At 39.6% G+C, this 24,618-nt stretch overlaps 1 protein-coding gene across 11 annotated transcripts in view; it reads left to right on the plus strand.

Annotated features, from left to right (window-relative positions):
- Positions 1 to 24,618, plus strand: part of FOXP1 (forkhead box P1) — a 533,089-nt gene that overhangs the window by 488,432 nt on the left and 20,039 nt on the right. For 10 of the 11 annotated variants that reach the window (XM_033141225.1, XM_033141233.1, XM_033141228.1 and 7 more), the window contains 5 exons: positions 304 to 391; positions 8,066 to 8,149; positions 19,988 to 20,189; positions 20,296 to 20,375; positions 20,982 to 21,083. In XM_033141225.1, the coding sequence (XP_032997116.1) occupies positions 304 to 391; positions 8,066 to 8,149; positions 19,988 to 20,189; positions 20,296 to 20,375; positions 20,982 to 21,083 (556 nt within the window). The remainder of the gene's footprint in view (positions 1 to 303; positions 392 to 8,065; positions 8,150 to 19,987; positions 20,190 to 20,295; positions 20,376 to 20,981; positions 21,084 to 24,618) is intronic. The other variant, XM_033141229.1, reaches the window with a different exon arrangement.

Raw genomic sequence — 24,618 nt, forward strand, 5'->3', positions numbered from 1 at the left:
TTTGTATTTCTTATCAGTGGGCCAGGGGATCTCTTCTGCAGAGTTTTGTCACTAATGTGAAGCATTCATTTATTGAAAATACAAAGACCCATATTAACAAGCACTGTTTGAACCAGGACAGGGGTGTTGTACAAAATAACAATAATAACAACAACAACAACAACAACAACAACAACAATAATAATAATAATCCTATTTTCTGGGTGTAATCTTTGGGCTGCTTTACTCATTCTGGTACTTACATATTTACTTCCCTTTTTGTTTATCCATTTCACTTAATGGTTTTTTTTTATGTTGTTACAGACATCTCAACAGTGAGCATGCGCTGGATGATAGAAGTACAGCCCAATGTAGGGTGCAAATGCAGGTTGTACAACAGTTAGAGCTGCAGGTAAAGATCATATTTTATACGAATATTTCCCAGTATTAATTGAGTCCGATGAAATGAGTTTTGCTTTGCCCAACTGTAATTTAAAGAAGAGCTTCCATCATTTAAAAAAGTTGAAAAGATTGCCATCTTGGACCCCTCTTTATTCTTTTATAAAGCTGAAAAGAAAATGGAAGTTTGAATGCACTACATTACTCAAAATTATCAGTACAAATTTAATTTATCCTTTAATTTATTCTACACTGACATTTTTTTTGGGGGGGGGGGGTTGTATGCATTTCATTCCAGTGTGTAGAACTGGTGAAAACATGGAAATGGCTAGTACTGGTTTTCAGACTTGTCCAAGATTGGAATGGAGATTGTCTTACTCATCAAGTAAACATTCATTTCTTTACATTTTATTATATACACACACACACACACACACACACACACACACACATATATATATATCACAACTTTGATATATATGAATTCATATATATATATATATATAGAAAAAAGATTTGTTTTTACATATAATTTATTAAGGATTTATTAAGGGAGTGGATTTATAGCATATAAAGATGTGGAACTGCAGTATGGTTATCACTGCTTTTTAAGTGTATTTAAAAATCCTTCCAAGCCCTTGCCTGTCTATGCCTTACTGCTCTTTGTGGATTGACTTTCTTTGTGTGCAAGAGAGTAGGCAAAAGGTTAGCCAAAGAAGACAAATTAAAAACAATGTTGTACATTCTATAGTTACCATTCAAAAAAAAAAAATCCACCCTATTTTGTATGCAAGATGGTAATGTAGAGATATATGGAAAGCCGTGGGCTAAGTGCAGAAGATAATTACATTTGGAATTTTACTGAGTTAGTCATTTACAGCTTCAAATAGTTATAGAGAAAAATCAGCAAAAACACACTTAAAACTTTTTGTTGTTACTTTTCCCAGATAACCATGACTTGTATTAAAAAAAATCCCTTTTATCTTCTTATCTCACAAATTAGACTTCTTTTGTCCAGATATCCTCCTAAATTTTGCTTTCTGCAAAACCATGGTCATGACGCCCTCTTATTAGTATTAACAATATTTTAATACAACTTCTTTGAGAAAATCAAACACAGCAGGAATGATAAACTACAGCAAGACGTATTTTATGGAAAATGTTACGTAGTTAGGAACAGGTTTTCCTTGCTGGCTGCAAAAAAAAAAAAAAAGGAATTTAAGCTGGTAAGCTCAGAGGAGGCCATCTTTCAGGAAAATACTGCCTGTATAGTGCAACTTGAGAAAGGTGAATTTCCTGTTGGGTTTTTTTAATGTATGTATGTATGTATATGTGTGTGTATATTTGTGTGTGTAGATATACCGGTAGGTATTTCAGTAATAGAATAGCTGGAAGTTTAGCAAGAAAGGGATTCACAATTGAAAGCACTCAAAATATCAGACCTGCCTTAGGTAGATGGTTCCCTAAATTAGCAGCCTTGTAGGTCATTTATTCCCAGGATAGTAAACAGCAGGGCCATCTTAAGCATATCCGGCACTGTGGTGCAAAGATCTCTCCGGTGGGGGGTGGGGCGGTTTCCCAATGTATTTTACAGGGAGAATGGTCATTTTGTAACAGACTTCAAATCCTAGTCACAAAAAAATAGGATTTTGGGTGGGGGCTCAGCTTTATAGTTATGTTTTGAGCATGAAGGGAGTCTTGGTGCCAAACTGCATGTTAAGAAAGGTAAATAATCTCTTTGCCCAAGAAACTGCGGTAGAATGAATCTCCTTACTACCGCATTCTTTTCAATGAAACTTTGCCTTTTCTTGCTCTCTCACTGTCTTTCTCATTTTCCCAAATTTGAAGTCTTCTTCCTGTGATGTTTTTCTTCTTCCCTGCCTCTTTCTGTGTTAATTCTTATTTTCTCTTTCCTCTTTCATTTCCTTTCATTCATTTTGGGGATGGGCATTATGCTGGCTGCTGGGGGGGGGGGTCAGAGCTTAGATTAAACCCCACTTACACTACCATATTTTATCCCCCCAATGTACACATGAGAGTGTAAAAAGATGGTGACTTACAGCACCATCCTATGCTTGTCTACTCAGAAGCAAGTCCCATTCAGTTCAATGGGACTTCTAGATAAGTTGATACAGGGTTTCACAGGATTCAGTCCCACGGACATGCTTAATTGGGGCTGAGGAGCTCAATGGGGCTTACTTCTGAGCAATCCTCTACGCACTTTGGAGTAAGAACTGCTGAATTTAATGGATCAGACTCCTAAATATATGTGCATATATATGCATAATTAACCAAGTAATGTGGAGAGGCAGGTTGTGAACTCCCTAACCCCTACACTAGCTTTCCACGCAAAGTTATTTACACTCTCAAACATTTATTTGGAAACCTGAAAGTTTAACTTAAGCGGGAAGCTTAACTGGGACTGACTGAGCTCAATGGGACTTATTTCTCTCGCTTTCCTTCTCCCTCCCTGAGAGATCCCTGCCCGCTCCTGCTTCCATGCAAGTAGGAGTTGGGATCAGGGCTGCTCCGATAGGCAGCATGAAGCCTCCCTTCACAGCACTGGGGTCAGGGAAGGTGGAGGCACCCCAGAAGCTGCATTTAAGAGCCCCTGCACCTCCATCATATGAGGACTTCCCATGCCTTGGCCACCTCCTCCCTCCCTCCTTTATGATCTTTCTGCAAGACCTGGATGTTCAAGAAAGGGGGGTTTGTGGGTGTGCATGTTTTTGTTTTTTTTTGCATTGCACAGAGCGCACTTCTCCGGGTCCCCCCCAAATCAGACTTCAGGATTTCGGTTTATTATTTCATTACATGATCAACACTCGCCCTTCTCCTCCCCCAGCTGCCACCACCTCCAACACATTCCTTTCCAAGCCCCCTCCCCTCACCGTGCCTTTTTCCTCTTTATTAATCATCATCTCTGTGGGTTTGGGAAAGGATGCACACTGGGGAGAGGGGCAGGGCTGGACAATGACGGGGAAGAGAGAGATTATTTGCAAAGCACAAGTTCACCGAGAGCGCCAAAAGAAGGGAACAGCCCAACTTCGCTCTTGAAATGCTCCCGCTGGAAAATTCCCACACAGAAAAAAGTGGGGGGAGGTGAAAACAGAAAAAGGGAAAGTGCAGGGCGGGCGGCGGTTTGCCCCGCCCCGGTGCAATTTATCCTTCATTCGCCACTGTCTCAGCCTGGCGCCCTTCAAAGGGCACCCCAAGCCACTTGAACCACTGGGTAAAGGTGTCCCTGGTAAACAGGGAGTTCTTAGGAGCAGGTCTCAGGCTCAATCAGACTTCTCACTTCTGGGGTTGTGGCATTCGGGAGCCAAAACGTTTGAGAACTAAGCTGTTCGACTTCCAAGGTATGACTATATGTCCCATTAGTTCAGGAATGAAGAACTTGTAGCCTTCCAGATGCTGTTGGACTGCAACACCCATTATCCTCGGCCATTGGCCATGCCAGTTGAGGCTGATGGGAATCTGAGATGAGCAATGTCTGGAGCTTTCCCATCCCTGTATTAATTCATAGCAAGTGCTGACCATAGTCTGTAGTAGATTTGACTTTTAACTGATCTGAAGTTAGCCCTTTGACTCCTGAGATTATGTCTGCTTGCATTGTCTGCAAAACAGGTAGAGCAAAAGGAGCATTGATTGACTCCTGTGAACTCTCCAAGAAATGCAAGTAGAAAATAAATGTCATGTAATAATATTGCACTTCCCGGCCATGAACACCTGAGACCCCCAACTTGCACTCTTGGAGTTTTACCTCTTATGTTCTTTGCAGCGCTTCCATCTACAAATGAAAGAAGTATTTAAACTGTAGTTTATTATTCATCCTTGGGTATTATTTTCACAAAAATATGGATTTAAAGCCCCATGTGCTACTGTATATTTTGCCTTTTCTCTGTTAGCTCTGCTAGATTGGAGCCCTTGAAAGACAGCAGAGTTCCCAATTCCTAGAGAAGAGCTGTGTTAGTCTGTGCAGCAAAAACAATGAAACATTTTGTGGGGTCTTAAAAACCAGCACGTTTTAATAGGCACAAGCTTTCATGGACTAGACTCCACTTCATCAAATGCATGCAAGTCACTGCTTCATTAAAATTTCTGATGGTGACACTGCAAAGAACAAACTTCCTCCATATATACATAGGAAACTAGCTTTTACTAGGTCAGACTTTTTAAAATCTCAGGTGCTGTTGTCTGTTCTGACTGGCAGTAGCGCTTCAGAGACTGTAGCAGAAATATTTCCTATCACCTGATGCTCTTAACTGGAAATGCCAGGGGTTAAACCACTGTATGCAAGACCTGTGCTCTAGGCATCTCAAGGCAGAGATGAAAGAGACCCTTGTTTCGAACGCTGGAGGGCTGCTGAACAGTATCAATAATGCTTAACAAGATGGACCAATAGTCTGACTTAGTGGCTTCCATCGCACATAATGCTAAACTGTGGTTCAGTGCAGGCTATGTGCATGAGAAGAATGGCGTTGCTAAGAGCCTTTGACACTCATGCCCTCTCTTCTGCTACTACACAACCAGGAAGCAGGGCTACAGCAGAGTTTAGTTTCTATTTCAATGAGGCTTGTTATCACAGGTGAACCAGGAACAAGTTAGTGTAGCAGGCCATCTTCATAATAAACCATGCCTGTTTTGAAACTTACCGATGTTTGTTTTGATTCTTGGGAGGCTCCCAGTGATCATTGCAGCACATACAAGCAGTGCCGGATTTACATATAAGCTAAACAAGCTATAGCTTAGGGCCCCACTCTCTTGGGGGCCCCAAAAAAATTAAAGGGAAAAAAGATGTACATTTCCAAAATATAACATAAAAAACAAATAAAATAAAACCTACATACAGCAACAGTATTTTGTGTTGTGTAGGCTCCTGTGATGTAAGTAATGGGCCTTGCCTGCTAGCCTGCTCCCTAAAATATCACTGGTTTGCTCATTGCTATATATAGGGTGCCTACATTCTGCATGGACTGTTATGTGCAAATGGCTTTAGATACCTATTAGGTCCATAAATTACCATATAGCATATATTCAACACAAAAAACAGTGACAATTTGTTGACAAAGCACAACTGGACATATAAAGGGCCCCATTACCTTCAGGAGCTTAGGGCCTCATCAAACCTAAATCTGGCCCTGCATACAAGTAGTGAGCATTAAATGCAAAGTGTTACAATGACAGGTCCCTGTGTTCCTAAAGCAGTCTGCATTCACAGCTCCATCACTCATGGCAGAAGGCAGGATCAGTCTGGAGCTGGCTCAGATCAGGCACAGATACATCAAGTGAAAACAGTGAGGCAAGATTGGGATCCAGGTATTTCCACCTGTCTGCACATTCAGTGGATGGAACAGGGGGCTCTGCACCGTTGGGGTGACATTCTCGTAAATTGGCAAAGGCCCACGCGGCTGGGTGGAGGGATACCCCAGCCCAATCCGGAGCCTAGCACTAAGGGGGTTTGGATTGCAGCCTAAGCTGTGTCCCTAACTTACTCACATAAGGTTGAGGGCTTTCCCACACATAATACACGATTTTCTCCTTCTTCGTGGAATTGATCCTTAAACAGTAAATGAAAGTGTGTCAAACAAGAAACCCTGTTTGCCAAAATATAAGAAAAAGGTGTCTTTTCCATTGTGATTGTTAGCACTTTTGAGAGAACCACTGCGGAATTGCTTACTATGTAATCATTATGGAATAGGTGTGTGCACAGTATGTAGTATACAGAGAACAATGCACACAGCGGAGAAAATTTCTCAAAAGACATAATTTATAACACAGATAGCCCTGAAAGTGGCCCTCTGGTTTACCATTTAGTCACAAGTTACAAGTGCAGCCCCCCCCCCAATACCATTAGCAGCCACAACGTCCAGACCTTAGGAGCCCTTTATGGTGCCATGCTGATGACAGCTTACTCACATCCATGGCTTCTTAACAAGCCCTTGCGACTTCTTCTGGATGATCTAACTGAATAGACAGGAGTTGCTAATGGAGTTAAGGGTTTATATTAGTATTGCTTTTTGACCCACAGAAAAGCAGCCCAAAGAATCCTTTCATTGTTTGTTTTATGTTTTCTGTCTTGAAAGTTTCAAATGTTTCACTTACAGAGTTCTGCCCTTGCTCTAAATATCTGATTATCTGTCTTGCTTATTTCCATGGCTCCTGAAATTTATTCTGCATAATCCTATACCCCCTTTCCTGAGAGGAATCCCTATTGAAAACATTGTGACTTATTTCTGAGTAAGGCATGTATGGGACTGCACTGGTTAATGTTTTTAGGGAAGTTTTTAATGTTTGATATTGTTGTATTTGGTTTCTGTTGGAAGCCGCCCAGAGTGGCTGGGGAAATCCAGCCAGATGGGCGGGGTACAAATAATAAATATTATTATTATTATTATTATTATTATTATTATTATTATTATTATTATTATTATTTGTTTTAGCTCTATGTGTTTTAGCTATACCACACGTGTTTGATTTTGCTTTAAAAATGCAAATAGCTTTGAAATCTCTTGAAATGTAATATATAATTTTAAAATGAATAAATACGCCTGTCCAAATATTTTATAACCTGAGTGGAAAGCTTGGAATACAGGTAATCCAGCAGCCTTTATTGTTGCATAATGCTTCGCTCAAAGGCCCTAACTATACACACATTGGTACCTCTGGTTGTGTACTTAATTCGTTCCGGAGGTCTGTTCTTAACCTGAAACTGTTCTTAACCTGAAGCGCCACTTTAGCTAATGGGGCCTCCCGCTGCCGCTGCGCCGCCAGAGCACGATTTCTGTTCTTATCCTGAAGCAAAGTTCTTAACCTGAAGCGTTATTTCTGGGTTAGCGGAGTATGCAACCTGAAGTGTATGTAACCCAAGGTACCACTGTATGTATATTTTGTGCTTTTAGGTCTATGCACCAGCAAAAGAACTTCTTCAACAGACCATCTCAATTGTCTTTTGAGTTTCAAAACTTACTTTAAAAAAAAATATAAGCAGCACCCAGTCAGTGCTATAAAGGACAGAACCTATAACAGTACTCAAAACGGAATGCATCTTGGTAGCCTGAAGCAAATGCGAATAAGAAAAGGAGAAGCCCTACTTTCTCTTTTCCCCCTCTTCCACAATTAAAGCTTTCTCCAGTTCCTGTTCTACGCAAGAACAAAAGTTTGATGCACCTTCAACATTATTATTTTTTTCAAGAGTTGAGTGTTAGCAGCATTTGTTTCATTCTCATTGAGATGCTGGGGGCAAAACCATTGGAGCAGTGGGGAATAGTTGCAGAGGGTAGGGAATCTTCTAAGTTTATTTTAAAAGTTTAACCAAAAAGAGCACACACTTCTTTTATTCACCTTGTTTTCCTTTGTGCTTTGCCTCCTGCCCATGAATTGGGACAGGGTTGGTGAGCAAATATGATTCATTAATGTCTTTTAGCTGTCACTGCTGCAATGAACGCACTGGTGCCAGCAGGTCTAGAGCTGCTTCAGTTGAGAGCTAATGCATTTTGCTTCGCAAAAAGCTGATACCCAGCACCTAGAGTTTTGTTACAAACACACACAAGCACACACACACACACACACACACAGAGAGAGAGAGAGCGCTATATAACATTTCTGAGAAATTAATAAGTTTTTGTTTGTTTGTCCTGGATTCTGTTCACAAAAATAACTTGTGCCATTTTTCTTTCCTATATAGCTTTCAAAAGACAAAGAGCGCCTGCAAGCTATGATGACACACCTACATGTAAAGTCAACTGAACCAAAAGCTACACCTCAGCCTGTAAGTATCTGCACTGACAGAATAAAGCTTCACAACAGCCCCCTTTCCCACCTAAGAGCATAAAAGAAGTGCGGGCAACTTTAAAACACCCATCCAAGTGAAGACATGCACATTCTTCTCCTTTCCTGCTCCCTCCCCTGTACACATCCTGTGCTGTCCTCAGAACTTGTGCAGGGGGTTAGGGGGAAATCCCCAAGCAGATTGGGGGGCAGGGGAGGAGGAGAGGGGGAACAGTGCTCTGCTACGCAAGGAGAAATCCTTGCACTAACAAAATGTTCTACTTAGTGCCACGCTGAATACAACCCACAGTGTTTTATGTGCATTTGATTTGACTTTGCAAAAACTAAGCCAATGAAGTCTACTCATTTACCTGCAAATTCAGCTGCACTTTAAATAGTAGACTTTAAAGTTATGCTTTAACCATTTTAGGAATGACTGTCTACTCAGAAATAGGTCCCACTGAGCACAATGAGAGCTCCCAGTAAGTCTGTTTAGGACTGAAGCGTACATTTTAAGCTGTTCTCCTAATTTACATGTATAAAATAAATGAAGAGCTCTACCAGGGCGAAATAAGTATTGTGAGGGATGCAGATAGCATGTACCACAGTACTTGGTCAACCATCTTATGGAATCCCATCCCCACTTTATAAAAGCCACATATTTAAGTAGGTTATGAACAAACACAAAGTGATGAAGATGATCAGAATCATGTAAAATTTATATAGCACCTATCATATTCTAGATAATAAATCAGTTTTGGATTCATGCCATAAGCAATGCTCGAAGGAGTATGTCATACTCTGTTCAAGAAGGAAATCCTGAACAGTTTTGAAGATTATGAGCAGAAAGCAACACTTATTGTTGTTGTTTAGTCATTTAGTCCTGTCCGACTCTTCATGACGCCATGGACCAGAGCATGCCAGGCACTCCTGTCTTCCACTGCCTCCCGCAGTTTGGTCAAACTCATGTTGGTACCTTCGAGAACACTGTCCAACCATCTCATCCTCTGTCGTCCCCTTCTCCTTGTGCCCTCAATCTTTCCCAACATCAGGGTCTTTTCCAGGAAGTCTTCTCTTCTCATGAGGTGGCCAAAGTATTGGAGCCTCAGCTTCAGGATCTGTCCTTCCAGTGAACACTCAGGGCTGAATTCCTTAAGAATGGATAGGTTTGATCTTCTTGCATCCCATGGGACTCTCAAGAGTCTCCTTCAGCAACACTACCCATCTCTTTTTTAGGTGTGTCTCTTCCCTATAGGGAGATAATTCATCTCCTAAAAGCATAGCCTAGAAGAATAACCTTAAAAAGTTGCACAGGAAAAAAAAGTGGAGAATATGAGATAATGGTGAACAGCACAGTAGTTCCTAAACAGGTCCTACTGAAGTATGTGAAGTCTATGTGAAGTGTATTTATTGGTGAAAAAAAGATTAAGGGATGACATGAGAGGTTTTGAATATGAAAAAGCCTGCTATTCTCCTCACCTTGTTTTTTCCTATCACTGTTCTAGAGCAATTTATTCTCCAGGGAACCTGCAAAATACACATTCTTTTCTAGGAAAACAGGTGCAGGGTGCTTATATATATTTTTATGTTCTCTATTTCAAAAATGTGTTCTGTTTCAGACATTGATTTCGGTCCACCAACTGCTCATAGGCAGGCTACCATATTTGCTGGGCTAATAGTCTTTGACTTGTATTTATTTCTATCACCTTGGATCTCATATATCTGGTTAGTCTTGTGTTCGTTTTATTTAGACTGGTCTAAAAAGTAAAACAACAACAACAACACACCAAGTAAACCAATACTTGACTATTGTGCTGTATCACTGCGTATTGATTACAATCTGCATATTGATTAAAGTTGACTATAGATCATCAATAATCAATTAATATTCGTATAACTCAGAATAAAATCAAATAAAGGCAGTGTACCTTTAAATCTTACAGATCTTAAAATCATAAGGTAAATCACTGCCTTGGTTTAGAATAATCGCATGAAGCAATTACGAATTTTAAGGTAAAGGAGTAAAATTAAAGTATCTTGCATTTAAGATGTTTGCTTATCGAAATTTTTGAATGTGAACTTCGATTCTGACTGATGAACTAATTTTTTAACATAAGATCAGACATTTTATTAGAATCCCTGATCCCTTTCACTCTCTTGATCCATCTTATTAAAGGATTTTCTGCAGAGTAGATTCTTATAGAATGATGCAAAGAGCATAATGGTTCTCTAAGTATAAGGCACAGTTAAGATATGCTTTCTCCTTATGTGGAGCTTTCCTGTAATCCCCTATTCTAAACAAACAAACAAACAAACACTAAACAATATGCATATGATAAACAGAGAATTGCTTGGGAAAGCTTACCTAGTTGGAGAGCTCCATCTCTCTTGGGTAAGAACCTTGTTTCTTAATATCTGGAGCTCCTACGACAACTCTGTTAATATGGAATAATGAGTTTGCTTTCTTCTCTTGGACCCATAATCAAACACCCACCCCTCTTCTCTACAAGGTGGTAGCACTCTAGAAATGAATTCAAGCAACATGTAGGTTACCTCTGCCCTACTGAGCACATATCCCTGGCCCACACTAAATACCACCTTTATAATTGCACTGCTAAACCTTTGCTGGTGATGTTGTATGACTTCGTGGAAAGGTACTTACAGTGGACATGTAGACAAGCGCCATCCACGCAATAGGGATTATAATCTATAGGAAGTTAATGCATAGTGTTCAGACATCTGACCAGTATCTGGCTGCTGAAAATCTAGGAACTTTTGTCTGTGAGCTCCAGCTGTACCAGTTGGGGATGCCATGATAAGTACTGCAACACAGCCAATAAACAGGAAAAAGCAGTAGGAAAAGAAAAGAAAAAAAACTGATCTAGGCAATGTGGGAGGGAGGATGCACTTTCTTGATTAGTATTAAAAATGTTTTACATTCTGGAAAATTATAGCTTTGATGGGGACCTCCTACTAAATTTATTTTTAACTGCTCTATTGAAAATTCTGTACCACTAGTCAACATTATCTCTCAGTTGCTCAGCACAGTGTTTCTCTATTAAAAGAAATAGGCATGAATATTTTTGACTGAAAAATTAATAGCTTTTGAATTCATACACAGCAGGTTTTCTTTTCCAAAGAAGTCCAATATCGCTGCACAGCACTTGTATAACCATTTATTTAGAGTCCAAGTCAAACCTTTGACAGCTAGAGCAGTGTTACAAGCCAACATAAAGAACTCCAAGATGTAAACCAACAATAGGCAGTCTGTGTGAGGTTTGCCATTGTCAAATACATAGATTGTTTGGATTAGTTTATGTAAATGTACTGTTGTATTACCCTTTGGGGGAGGAAAGATCACATTTGTGTATGAAAAGTGGTTTCGTTCACAGGCAGCATTATAAATTCCTTATCCTTTAACTTACATGTTAGAAGTAAAAATTGGTGCCTGACAGGCCTATATTGTGTGACACTCTGTTGTTGGATTGAAACGGCCTTCTTTTCATTTATTGAAATATAGAAAATTTTATTATAGATACCATCAGATAAATCAGAAATTATTAAAATATGTATAGGTGAAGCATTCGAAAATTAATTATAAAATGTAGGAATATAGTGTTTTGCATATTGTGCTTTCCCTGTGAGGGGGGAAATAGCAAAGGCATCACAGAGTCTAGGCTAGACCTCACTCCTTTTAACTCAGCAGGATAGAACTTTGACTGGGAGAGATCTGATGACCAATACTGTAATGCAAAGTATTCTCTACACCCAGTAATTAATTTTTCCTTCTCCCTATAACTGATGCAAGGTGTATGTTAGGTTTAATATCTTTGCCTATTTTTAAAGGAGAAAGTAAGAATGATGCAAACTTACTAATAAAACACAGATGTAAAATTGTGGCTGAGTAGGGCTTGTAATGCTTGCATTAAAAATTCACCATCAGCTAAAAATTGAGGATCTGGCTGCACAATACGAGCTTTAGCTGTCTATTATTTGGTTGCCATAGGTGTTTCTCGTTAGTCAAGTGCTTTGGTCTTGACTAGGTACATAAATTAGCACCATATTTTGCTGAACTCTTTGATCAGTTCCCAGCGCTACACAATGAATCAGGAGTCCATCCAACCACAGAGAGCAGCAACTTGTCAGATATAATCACAAGGAGAAGCATGTATGAGATTATCTCCTTAAAATAAGCGATCTCTTTGCAGCGTGTTGGAAGTGCCTGCATGTTCCTCAGCTATCATATATCAGCCACATGCTTAAGGTCCTGTGGAAGTGAACATAATTTCAATAAGTGCGTAATGAAAGCATTCACTTTATAAACAGCTTTCAAATGTGGTGGGCGTGGGTGGGGTGTACACAAAGATGGCACTCTCGTTAAGAAAAATATTGGTTAGGTGAGTGAGCAAGTTAGCAGGTATACCGTGAGGACCGAACTATATAGGTATGCCTGCGGAGGAGGAAAGCAAAGCCAAACATACCCTGAACTGGGTGAAAATTGTAGCATGAAGGCAACTGTATTTTCCAAACCTTATCTCTGAAATCCCCGTTGCTTGTGGAATTCACAGTGAATGGTGTGAAATGATAGCTCTTTTCATGTCTTTAGGACCATGGTGAGAGAAGCCTTCTTCCTGATCTCTTCTACACAGCCCACCTTGTGTTCATAACCTGACTGGGTCAGGAGGTGAAAACTGTATTCTTTTCCACTTTTTGTTGTGTTGATTGACTAGGCGGGAGTTCCGTGAACCTTAAGGCACTCCAAGACCCTCGTAGTCTTGCATAGCTCTGTTTTCTGTTAGTCTGCTGGTTCTTCTGAGATTTGGAAGTGAAGGAACGTGTCCTCAGATGAACTGTCAATCTTTGCTTTGCTTTAGAGGGGAAGGCTCAAACAGTCTATTCCATGATTTAGGGAAGCCCATCTTAAGATATCTGCTGTTCTAGTCACTCCTGTTGTGTGAGGCATTCCAAGAGTGGAAGTGGCTGGAGAATACCAGTCCCCGTGTTCAAGGCACACATCAAAAAGGTGGCTGTGCTTTCTGTTACATCCTACTGTTGACCTGTATTGTCAACTATTTTTTTATTTTAGTGTCTGAAATAAAGTTTAGCTGAATATTCCATTATCCAGTATTCTCTTAATCTCTGTGACGTTTTTGTTTATGACAGAACTTGGAAGCATTGATATTCTAATGCATTGATATGCTTAATGCAGTAGTTGTTCCATTATTTTCATTCCTGCATGAGGTTCAGATGACAGAGGGAAACCAAGGCACAATGTGCTTTTAGATGGCACTTTCATAGCTACAAATTGCGCCTTGGGAAAGAGAGAAGGAATACATTCTTCTTTCTTTGGCTCAAAAGTGTTTTTTGCATACCTGGCAGTACATCCGTCTTTATAGAGCTGACATAACTGTTGGCTATTTTTTATGTATTTTCCTTTACCCTAACCACAGCAATTAGGATTGTTTTGAAATCCTGTTTTTAGCAACTGTAAAAACAAAGCATTAAAAAATAGCCTTTTAACTGTGAGGTAATGACTGAGCATTTTAGCTGCTGTAGCTGTATTTTATAGTTTGAAAAATAATGATATGTAGCAATAAAAAGAGATTTGCAAATGCAACACACAAAAGCTGTTTTTATATACTGTTTTTCATTAAGTCCCACTCCTCAACTTGGGTTTCCTTAGTATCCCTGCCAATAACAACACCTGCTAAGTGATTGCTGCCTGCCAAATCCTGTGTTGCGTGCAGATTATATATATATATATATATATGAGTAAAATTTTCGTGGATGAAGTGTTAAAGCACACTAAATCGAACAGTCCCAACACACATCCACTTTCTGTGGCTTAGCAATTGGTGTCCATCTCTGAAGTCCAATTACAGCAACTGTTTTAGCCCATGATCAGAATGGTGGAATCAACAGTATAGAAATTGCTGCCCTAAAACACCACAGATGGGCTCAGCATAGCTTGTATGATCCTCCCCCCCCCCCCGCTTGAAATCTGCTAGTCCTCTTGGTGTGTTTGCTGCTTGTTTGTCACCGTTTGCATGTATTACCTTAGACCTAATGGAAGCCATTTTAACTATCATTCTTTTGTGTGTGTTTGCATGCGTACAAACGTACATGTGTAAAAATACTGTTAATGATTTCTGCAGCAATGGTGAGGTACGGTTGGGTAAGACTTATTTTTTACTCTGTATAAGAACATTATTCTTTTTAAAATGAGCAGGAGAAAATTCAGATTTTTATTATTATATATTTATTTCTGTCCCTCCTTTTTCCCTGATGGGAACACAAGGCAGCTTTCAGGAAAAAATTAGAGCCTTTCTTGGGAGGGGGGGGGGTTAATGCCTACTTCAGGTTAAACTGTTGCAAGCTTAAAAGTGCAGTGAGAAATTGGCTCTGGTGTTATTTTGTTTGTTAATCCTTTGTGATAGGAAGATCTTGGTCATCTCATTTTAGGACAGTTCACCCACATATTATTTTAAAGCCATTTAGTAGTCAGAGTTGCATTAGAATTGTGAGAAGATAATCCAGAAACTGGTGCATATTCCTACACTGACTTCGGTTGGTTGTGGTAATTACACATATTTTTGAGTTGTGTAGGACAGTGTTTTTCAACCTTTTTTGGGCAAAGGCACACTTGTTTCATGAAAAAAATCATGAGGCACACCACCATTAGAAAATGTTAAAAAAAATTAACTCTGTGCCTATATTGACTATATATAAAGTAATTTTTCAATTTTTCCCCACGGCACACCAGGCAACATCTCGCGGCACACTAGTGTGCCGCGGAACAGTGGTTGAAAAACACTGGTGTAGGATACAGTTGCCATATTTCAAAAAGTGAAAATCCAGACACAAAAGTTGTTGAGCTTTTTATTGGCAAAGTTGTTGCTGAGCTTTTGTTGTTGTTGTTGTTGCAAGATCTTAAAATAAGAAGTTTTTGAGCTATTTTTACACTTCCGACACGGGTTGCCATACGTCTGGATTTTCCTGGTCATTCTAGTGATTTTCGCCCAGACACCATTTCCGATGGCCGAATCCCGACTATGTCCAGAAAATTCCAGGTGTATGGCAACCCTAGTGTTGGATCCATCCTTAGGCAGAATGCAGATCCAGCTATTTCTCAGCAGGAGAGAACAGAAATAGTTATTAATTCATAGATATTGTCTATGTTCAGGTACAAAATCGCAACCATTTCAAGCAGGTTCTGAACCACACAGTGTCACTTACTGACAACGCTTACAAGATGTAAACCAATAATGCTCAGTCTACTTGTTGCTGGGACAAAAACAAGTAGCTAGTTGCCACAAATGCCTGGACAATATAAGCTTGCACTAACATGTCCAAGTGAAGGACCATTCTCCACAATAATAAAGCCTGGGTTCAGATTTGTCTCACTCAAAATAAATTCTACCAGATTGGAAGCTTTGTGTCCATCAAATGCCTCTATGAGCAACTTTTGAAACCAGAGCAGCATGTTTTTAAATAGAAAATGCAAACATTGAGAAATGGCGTGGCATTTCCATCAGGAAAAGAGACCTTCCCAGTACAAACCCTTCCTGATCTTTGCCCTGCATAATCATCTTTGGCTGCTGCAAAGCCAGTCTAGATGGGGCTTTTTCCATTGTTAATTGATGATGATATTAAGATTTAATAGTTTGTAATGAAGATTAATATTTTAGATCCCAACAAAAACCAACACAATTCATAGAGTAGTTCTGCTCCAGTTCACAATTAATAACTGAATTTTGAGGCAATGGAAGCAGTGCATTCTCAAGTGTACTCGGTATAAATTCTCTCTGCTGCTACCCCTTTACATTTTTGGCACAGTGGCTGACAAAGGTTGGCCTCTTGAAATGCTATCATCATCGAGCAGAAGTCTGACAAGCAAAACTTCTATAGGAAGTGACGAGGTCATCGTTTCATTAACTTGTTGGTTCTGTCTCCCAACCATTGTCGGAGGTGAAACACAATGCTATGGTAGATTCCTACCTTCCACCACCTTCCCCCTCTCCTCCTTCTTCTTCTTCTTCCCTCTCAGATTGCAGTCATGTTTAATTTGGAAACTGGGCTCCTTTGGCAAATTAGCAATTAGAACAATTTTGTGGGAATATGTATATGTGTCATTAGTTTTCCTGCAAATTAATAGCAAGAGCAGAGGTCAGGCAGAAATTTTCCACTTGACTGCAGTTCCTCTGTCGAGATTTGGCACTTTGTTTTGGAACGGCCACAGCTGCTCAAAGCCACAGCCTTCCTCTAGGAACTGTCTTTTAATTAGTTTACCTCGTAGCCATTATTACAAATATTACTGCCTCCCCCCCTTGAAATAAAATTACTGTTTCTACAAAATATTCCAGTGACATCTTGCACCATTGCACATTGATGGTGGGGTCATTCGAATGCGGCGTTTAATCATTAGATCACCTCCATAAGCATCTCCTAATTAGAGTCCTTACAATACAATTTTATCTGGTAATTAGCTGAGATTGGCTGCTTCCTCTGTAGCTTATTAGTGGCAGCCCAGCAGTGGGTGTGAATCGCAGTGTCATTTGTCAAGCCTGTTAAAGGCGGCATCCCCTCCCTTTACTCTTCCTCACATTCTGTGTTTATTTCTAGTTGTACTACCTACCCTGAAAAGCCTAAAGAAATTTAACTCAATTCAAATTATTTAACTGGAGAACATTGACCTTTGGGCTTCCCCCTCCCCAGCTTCCTAGTAGAAACAGATTAAATGTTTAAGCTTTTAAACAGTAAAAACAGAATTGAACTTGTTTGAAATTGAGTGGTTTGAACAGTAATGATGAAACAGTATCCGTGCTCCTTACAGCAGGAGAGCCAATCTACTGAGCTTATGCAATGGAAGAGCACTGGAAATTGATTCAAATCTGCTTGTGATGTTTAAAAACACCTACTTTAACAATGGAGATAAAATATGGTAGATTTGATTTCTTAGCAAGACTTCTCAGTTGTACTATAGTTGTACTGTGCTTTCTCCGTGTGTGTGTGTGTGTGTGTGTTGGTTAGATGTCAGAGGGGCATAACAGAATTGATGCAATCCCAAATAAAGTAACTTAAGATAGCCTATCAGGTGCATAAGTTAGCATTTGTCTCGTGTTTTCAAGCAAGAACACTGTCTGAGATAATTTCTGAATCTGAAACCGTCATTTCATGTAATTGCACGATTTGAAAGCAAATTCTCCCATCTTTCTTCTTAGACATGTGAGCAGACTGTGGGGTTGGATCACGGATCCAACCAGCCAGCTCTCGTTTCCTCAAAGTTTGGTTCATAACTAAATGCTGCTGTGTGCAGAAAAATATTGTTGCTGCCTCTTTCCCCTCAACATTTTGCATGCCAAGTTTCCATGAGACATGTGCTGCCTCCTCAGTTTTCCTGGGTGTAGCTTATTCTCATTGCTCTATAAGTGGAAAGGACTGGCACAAACCAAACATTACTTGTGTGTTTTCACAGTTGCATGCGGTAGGTGATCTGGATGGGGGACTTGTGGTGTAAGAGTGTCACCCTTTCTTCCCACACTGTTCTCCTACCAGGAGTAACACATGTGCCCTCCAGCTGCTGTTTACGGCAAACACCACTTTGGGGGCAAATTGCAGCTTGATAGCGATTTTCAGGAGGAAAGAGCTAAACACCAAACCATCTCTGCCCCACCACCGGCTACTTTTGGTTATGAAATAACATTCTGTGTCTTAAGTATGGAATAAGAAATGCAAATGTAGTGTGTAATTTGGCTTCCCATTGATACCAAGGCATTGAGATTTGTCTGGTTACTGTGATTGTTGCTGTTTTTCCTGAATTTATTGGATTTAAATGGACTGTTTATATTGTATTGGGATTTGGGTGTGGAAAACCACCCTGGAATTTTTAATGAAGGGTGTTACAAAAATGTTTTGAATACCTAAACAAAAATAACGTTCTGTAAATGGAGAAATGTTGCAGAGTGGGGCACACCTACTACCCTTTGCTCCACCCCTTGTATACCAAGCTCTGAGATGGGTGAACATACCTCATTTTCCCTTCCTTGAGAAGTTTTCCAGAGTAGCCTGATACATCATGAATTCTGACAGTAGTTTATATTGACAGTTGAGTTAGGATGGCCAAACCACATTGTTTAACCCAGTGGGGAGCTCAAAAGTAGGCCATAAGTACACATTCTGTAATATTTGCATCTAAACATCAAGATTTCAATTTAGTTACTGTGTTTTAAGGGTCATACTGTGTCTCTGTCACCAAAGTTCCTATGAGTCTTCATTTATCTTGAATACTTTTTGAGTTCTCTGTGTATAATGAGATCTGTGTTAATGGGAAATAACATAGGCACTCTTCAACTATGCACTTCTTGCAGCTAATTGTTGGCTATGTTGATTATCTAGTTATATAGTACAATTTTTTTTAAAAAAATTGTGAATATTGCTTGTAGATAACTGATTAGTTTATCTGCTTTTCTAACAGATTAATTAAGTAACCCATGTATTACACGTGAAATATAAATTTTCTGATGTCCTCATGGGGCCTTTTGTATACTCTCTTTGAAAAATGGCCATGATTCTTAAAATGGTCTGTTTTTTATTAACCAAATATATATTCTTTAAACTTGCAATACTTTAAATGACTAATAGGTAAGATGCTAGTGTATAATCCTATACATGGCTGTTCAGAAGGAAGCCCCACTGAGTTCAATAGAATTTGCTGCAGTTAGTGAGTATAGGATTGAAGGCTTAATGGTATTATTTGGGACCAAACCAGGTGTGATATAAAAAAAATGTGTGAATGCATTTCTGATGTCTTTTTGTTTGGTTGTTGTTAAAAATGACAGAATCTGCGGGATTGGATTGGGACCATGATGTAAAGAAAATAATTTAAACCTTTTACATCCATGCAGACTTTTCAGTGCAAATCATTCCAAGAGCTTAGTTGCTGAGGATAAAAAACACGCACCCATATTGTGCTTTTCTTCCATATTCTCTCACTGTTTTTTATTATCAGATTTTCATGGGAAAATGGATTCGTATAAAAAACTGCTTTAAGTCTGTAATGATAATAGTTTTGAGACAAAACTCTGATCTTTTCCTATCATAACTATACGAAAATGTTCACTGGACCCAAATGTGAAGGAGATAATGGCTCCTCTTTCTTAACTTAAAACCATAGGGTGGTATCCTATGCCCTTGTTGCATTAGCTGAAGGATTTACTCTTGCAAAATGGAACTTCCCTATTCTCTTCCACTGCATGTCCCATCCTCTCCCCAAATCTGCTATGGAGAATTGACTGGGGGGGGGGAGACCCAGAACAGATAAAGGGGTGTGTGAAGGGGGGAAAAGTTTGGTTGTGTAAGCATAAATCCTTGCACTAATGAAAATAGAGAGTTGGCGCATCTTTGGATACTAGTTATAGTAAATACTTGGTTTGGGGGCATTCAGTAGTATAAGTAGTGTGTTGTTTTTTTTAAAAAAAAGAGTTGTTAAACTTAATTTAAAAATACTTGTCATTTTATTTAATACCCTTCAGATGTTTTTGACTACAACTCCCATCGGCCCAGCCAGAATAGTGAAGGATGATGGGTGTTATAGTCCAACAACATACGGAGGCCACCCCATTGTCTACCTTTGCTTTAAGGTGTTTAAAGCATCTTATTACCTTACAATGGAAGGGAACCTGGGGCTGAGTTGAAAGATATTAGCTTGCCCTAAGGTCGTTGTTTATAACCAGAGACTTCCTAGTCTTCACACTCTTAACTACAACACCACTCCTATGCATCGAGGGGAGCAAATTGTGATAAATATATTTAATGACATCTCCTTTTGCTTTTTCTGCAGCTGAACCTTGTATCTAGCGTCACACTTTCAAAGACTGCATCAGAGGCTTCTCCGCAGAGCTTACCTCATACCCCCACCACCCCAACAGCACCCATCACTCCTGTTACCCAGGGACCTTCTGTCATCACTACTACCAGCATGCACAATGTCGGACCTATCCGAAGGCGGTACTCTGACAAATACAACGTGCCCATCTCTTCAGGTAACTTGGTGGATGTGCAGGGAGATTCTCACATTCTTCTCATTTATGTGTTGCTCGTGTGAACTGTGGGCCATGGTAATACAGGGAACTCCTGTACTTTATTTAGCAGATCTTGCGCAGAACCAAGAATTCTACAAGAATGCAGAAGTCAGGCCACCCTTTACATATGCATCCTTAATTAGGCAGGTAAGTGAGAACAAACGGAACAGCCTGCTGGGATCCAGGGTTGTACATATATGTGATGCTATAGACAGAGCAGATGAAAAGCCCGTTGGCATGCTGAAGCCTTAGCTATAAGGTTTTTTCTTTCTCTCACAACTGCAATACATATACCATAATTGCTTTTGATTAAGTATTACTATACGATGTGATTATTAGGAAATTCATTTCACACAACAGTGAAAATGAGCCTGTTTAAAGATGGCAAGTCAATTATCACAAGCTATAGTAATCTCTGATCCCTAGAATTAATCTGAGCTCAAAATAATTACTAAGCTTTAATCAGCTAGTGAAATGTTTTGCATTTCTCTTTGATTCTGCTTTATGAATGACTAATAAATTAATATTTCTGTAAGGAAACAGAAATAAAACTCAAAACAATTAGATAATTCCATTTTGAATTTTGCCATTGAGCTATTAAATACAACCATTAATCTTAGATTGTAGCATGAAACCTTCTTTTCGATTTTGTGCTCAAGAGTCACGTTTTGTTTTATTTATTCAAACATATATGCAAGTGTGTTTTCTGCTCATTTTGTCTTAGATTATTATTGAGTTTTAATTGCTTTACAGGCCATTCTTGAATCTCCAGAAAAGCAGCTAACACTAAATGAAATCTACAATTGGTTCACACGAATGTTCGCCTACTTCAGACGCAATGCAGCAACGTGGAAGGTATACCTTATTGCCATGTGTACTTCTTGCTTTTGTATTTGCCGTGTACAGAACAGATAGTGCTGCAGACATAACTGTTTGTAACGGTGTGTGGACTTTGAAATCTAGATCAGTTGTTTTGACACACACAGGGTGCCTCTTATCTTCCACAAACAACTTGCTGGTTGGCAGAAATATTCTACTGTCTTTGAAAAAAATTGGTGCTAATTTGGATGCCCATTGCTGTTTTTTGTCTCCACCTTCTGTGATTAAACTACCAGTCTGCCTGTGTAGTTGCTCCTAGCACTGAAAACATTTCAGCTGCTGAGATATAAGGGAAAGGGTGAAGAAGAAGCTTTATCAGATGGTGGTTTTATGTACACATTCTTTTAACTGGAAGCCGCAAACTCTTTTTCCAAGGATTCATAGAAAACTGGCTTTTCAGCCAGCTGATACACCTGCCTTAAATTAACATGCCAACTTCTCAAAACATTCACTAGTGTATTATGAAACACAATACAGGTTAATTGGGCACAGCAGTAAAGACGCAAGCCAATAAAAATATTAAATCTAGCAATTTAACAAAAATACCCCTGGTGCTTTAAATTTCAATAGTTTGGCTCTGTTTAGTTAATTTCACTGTGTGTTTAAATTCTCTTAGAATACTCCCTTTATTTTAAAATGGCTACAGTACAAAGTGGCACACATGGCATCTGAATATTATTATTTTTTTTGCAGAGTTTCCTTCTAAAAAGCCCCCAACCCCAAAACTGCTCTTTATCTTCCCCTCATTTCAAAAAGTGGTTTGGGGATTTGGCACAGCAGCTTTTTTAAAGAAAAGAAAGGGGGAAACATCACCGGTGCCACCTTTAAAAAGCTTTAATCCTGAAGCCACAAACCACTTTTGAACTGTGAAGTGAAAGGGGGGGGGGGCAGGTGGCAATAGACTTTAACAAAAAAGTAACAATTTGGTGACTCTGTTCCGAAAGCAAAACTCTGTGGGTGATATTCAGTGTTAGTCATACTCAGTGCAGAACCATTCAAATTAATGGAGAACATTAGCTATGTCCACCCATTTCATTGGATCTGCTCCAACTAGCATTGGCTATCACCCTGCAACAAATGTAATTGGCCACATCTGTAGACTTCACAGCCAGTGATGTTTCTACCTGATGAGTCAGATAAGTAACTTAGACAACACTTGAAAGCTTGTGTGATACATGGAGTTACCATATTGAGCTTAGGTTTGGGAAATTCAGAATCAAATCCCCTCTCAGCAATATTTGTTTTTGTCTTATTTGCAGTACTTCTATCACCTTTTCATTGGAGATTTACCAGTGACATAAAATATAAAAATAACCAGTTACTGTCTAAAAGAATACATTTAAAATACACCACCGCGGAAGCTCACTGAGTGGCTTTGGCCAATTCATCATCGCTTAGCTTACTCTACCTCACATCAGCTACAATCCCACACTTTTTACAGGTCTGATCAATGTTCATTAATTCTTGTCACTCATTTTGCATTTCTCTGTTGAAAGAAGGGCCAACATTTACTGTGGCCATTAAGATTCAGGTGTTGGCATCAGATTCTCAATTTAAAAAGGGGAGGATGGGAAAAGCCTTTAGAGCCTTTTTAACCATTTTTTTAAACCAATTACTTTACTGAATCAAACAAGATGGCTCTAAACTTTAGAACTGGAGGATTCAGAAATGAACTTCCCCAATTTTGAAAGCCCCAGAGTCTATTAAAATGTCCCCTATGAAGTTAGGCTTGGAGCCTGACACCTGATTCCCGCCCCCCCCCCTTCCCTTTTCCGTACTGACTTACACTGCAGAGGCCTTGCTGTATATCTTTGTGGCTGCTAGGCACAGGGATCCATGGGAGGTACAGTTGCCTTGGATTGTGATGCAGGCTCCCAAAGATCCATGGGAACTCTTATCTTCCTTGGATCCTAATGCTTTCACCCTTAAAAGCTGAACATATTATTTGAGAATTTGGCATGGTATCATTGGTAACAGAACAGACCCTTAACTTAAATTGCAACCAATCTTTAAACAAACTTAACTTGGGCCCAGATCAGATCAAGTCCAGCTTAACTTATTTAGGGTGAATCTATTCCAAACAGATTGCTAGCCAGTGAAATGTCACCCCAAAGCAAATATATATATACTGCTGTGCCAGGTAAATGTTTTTATAAATAAGAGCTTATTCAGATAAAAAACAACAAACACTTTATTCAAGGGTAATTATCATTGTTTTTGTATGGTGTGTGGTTGTGGTTTTAATGTTCAGAACAGCTTTTTTCCTTTCTGATACAGTGAGAATCAAAATCAAAAAGTCATCTCATGTTAGTTTATATTTTTTTCTTAAGGCCATGTCAGACTCAGTGACTGTGTTGTCTCTACACATGGGGAGCAATTGTCATAGACAACTGCTTCCTAGAGAGCATTGTGAGAAGGGATTAAGAGGACTGTACAGGAATAATGATACATATATAATCCCATTCACTTTGTTTTCCCAACTCAAAAATGTATTCCTTATAATTAAGGCTTCATGGTGCTGGTCCAGTTGCCTTCCACGTTCTCCCTACAGCCTCCCCCCCCCCAAATCCCTGCATGTGCTGCTCTGTGTGTGGTGCTGTTGACACCCACAACACCTGTTAGCAATCTTCCTCCAGGTGGAGAGCTATGCTCATGAGAGAACTGTATGCACATAGAATCAAGCATAAGAAAGGGACTGACTGGTTTGATCCCCATGTGTTTAGATATCCAGGCTCTACTCATGTGTAGGATTCCAATTCTGACGTTCCTTAAACACATTTCCAGAAATGAAATAATCAGAGCCAAGAGTTGTTCATATAGTGAAATAATGGAGTTGAAATTGTGGGACAGTGTGATGGATCTCCCCCAGCTTAAAGGCTTGGCTTTTCACCTAGCCTTGGCTTGTAGAGCAACAGAAGTAATGAACTCACATTGTAGATCCTCAACAGCTTCCACGTTATGTGGTTATAGGAGTCTTTGGCAATTTATTAACTTTCTTTCTGCCAAAAACGCATATAGCTCTGGATTTGTTCAAATACATTGGACTGTCCGTTTAGCCGCTTCTGGGGAAATGGATATGCTACAAGGGCAAGGAAATTAGTTACGCTGAGAAACTGCAGTATCAAAGGATTCTTGGAATCCCCTCCCCCGTTGTAACACAGACCTCCCTCCGCTGTTTAATTAATATGATAAATGTGTTATGCCTAACCTTGGTTTGCACAGTGATTTTAGACAGCCATGATTAGAATGCCTTTCACTACATATACAGGATTTCATGAATATGGAGCTTAGTCTTTTGTTTACTTATACACCTGTCCATATGTTTTTCTGGCTCTGTGCCTGTAAACTAGCCTCCCCATTGACAGTTGGTAGATGCTAGTAACTGACCTGTGTATTTCTGGTCTGCTCCCTTTCTACCAGCTATCAGTTGCCTTTAAGTGATAGCAAGCACTAAGACAGATGAAGTAGCTTGGATAGCACAGGGGAAGAGCATGCTGCTTGCCTTCCTGGG

Source organism: Lacerta agilis, chromosome 2 (assembly GCF_009819535.1).
Source record: "Lacerta agilis isolate rLacAgi1 chromosome 2, rLacAgi1.pri, whole genome shotgun sequence".
NCBI lineage: Eukaryota > Metazoa > Chordata > Lepidosauria > Squamata > Lacertidae > Lacerta > Lacerta agilis.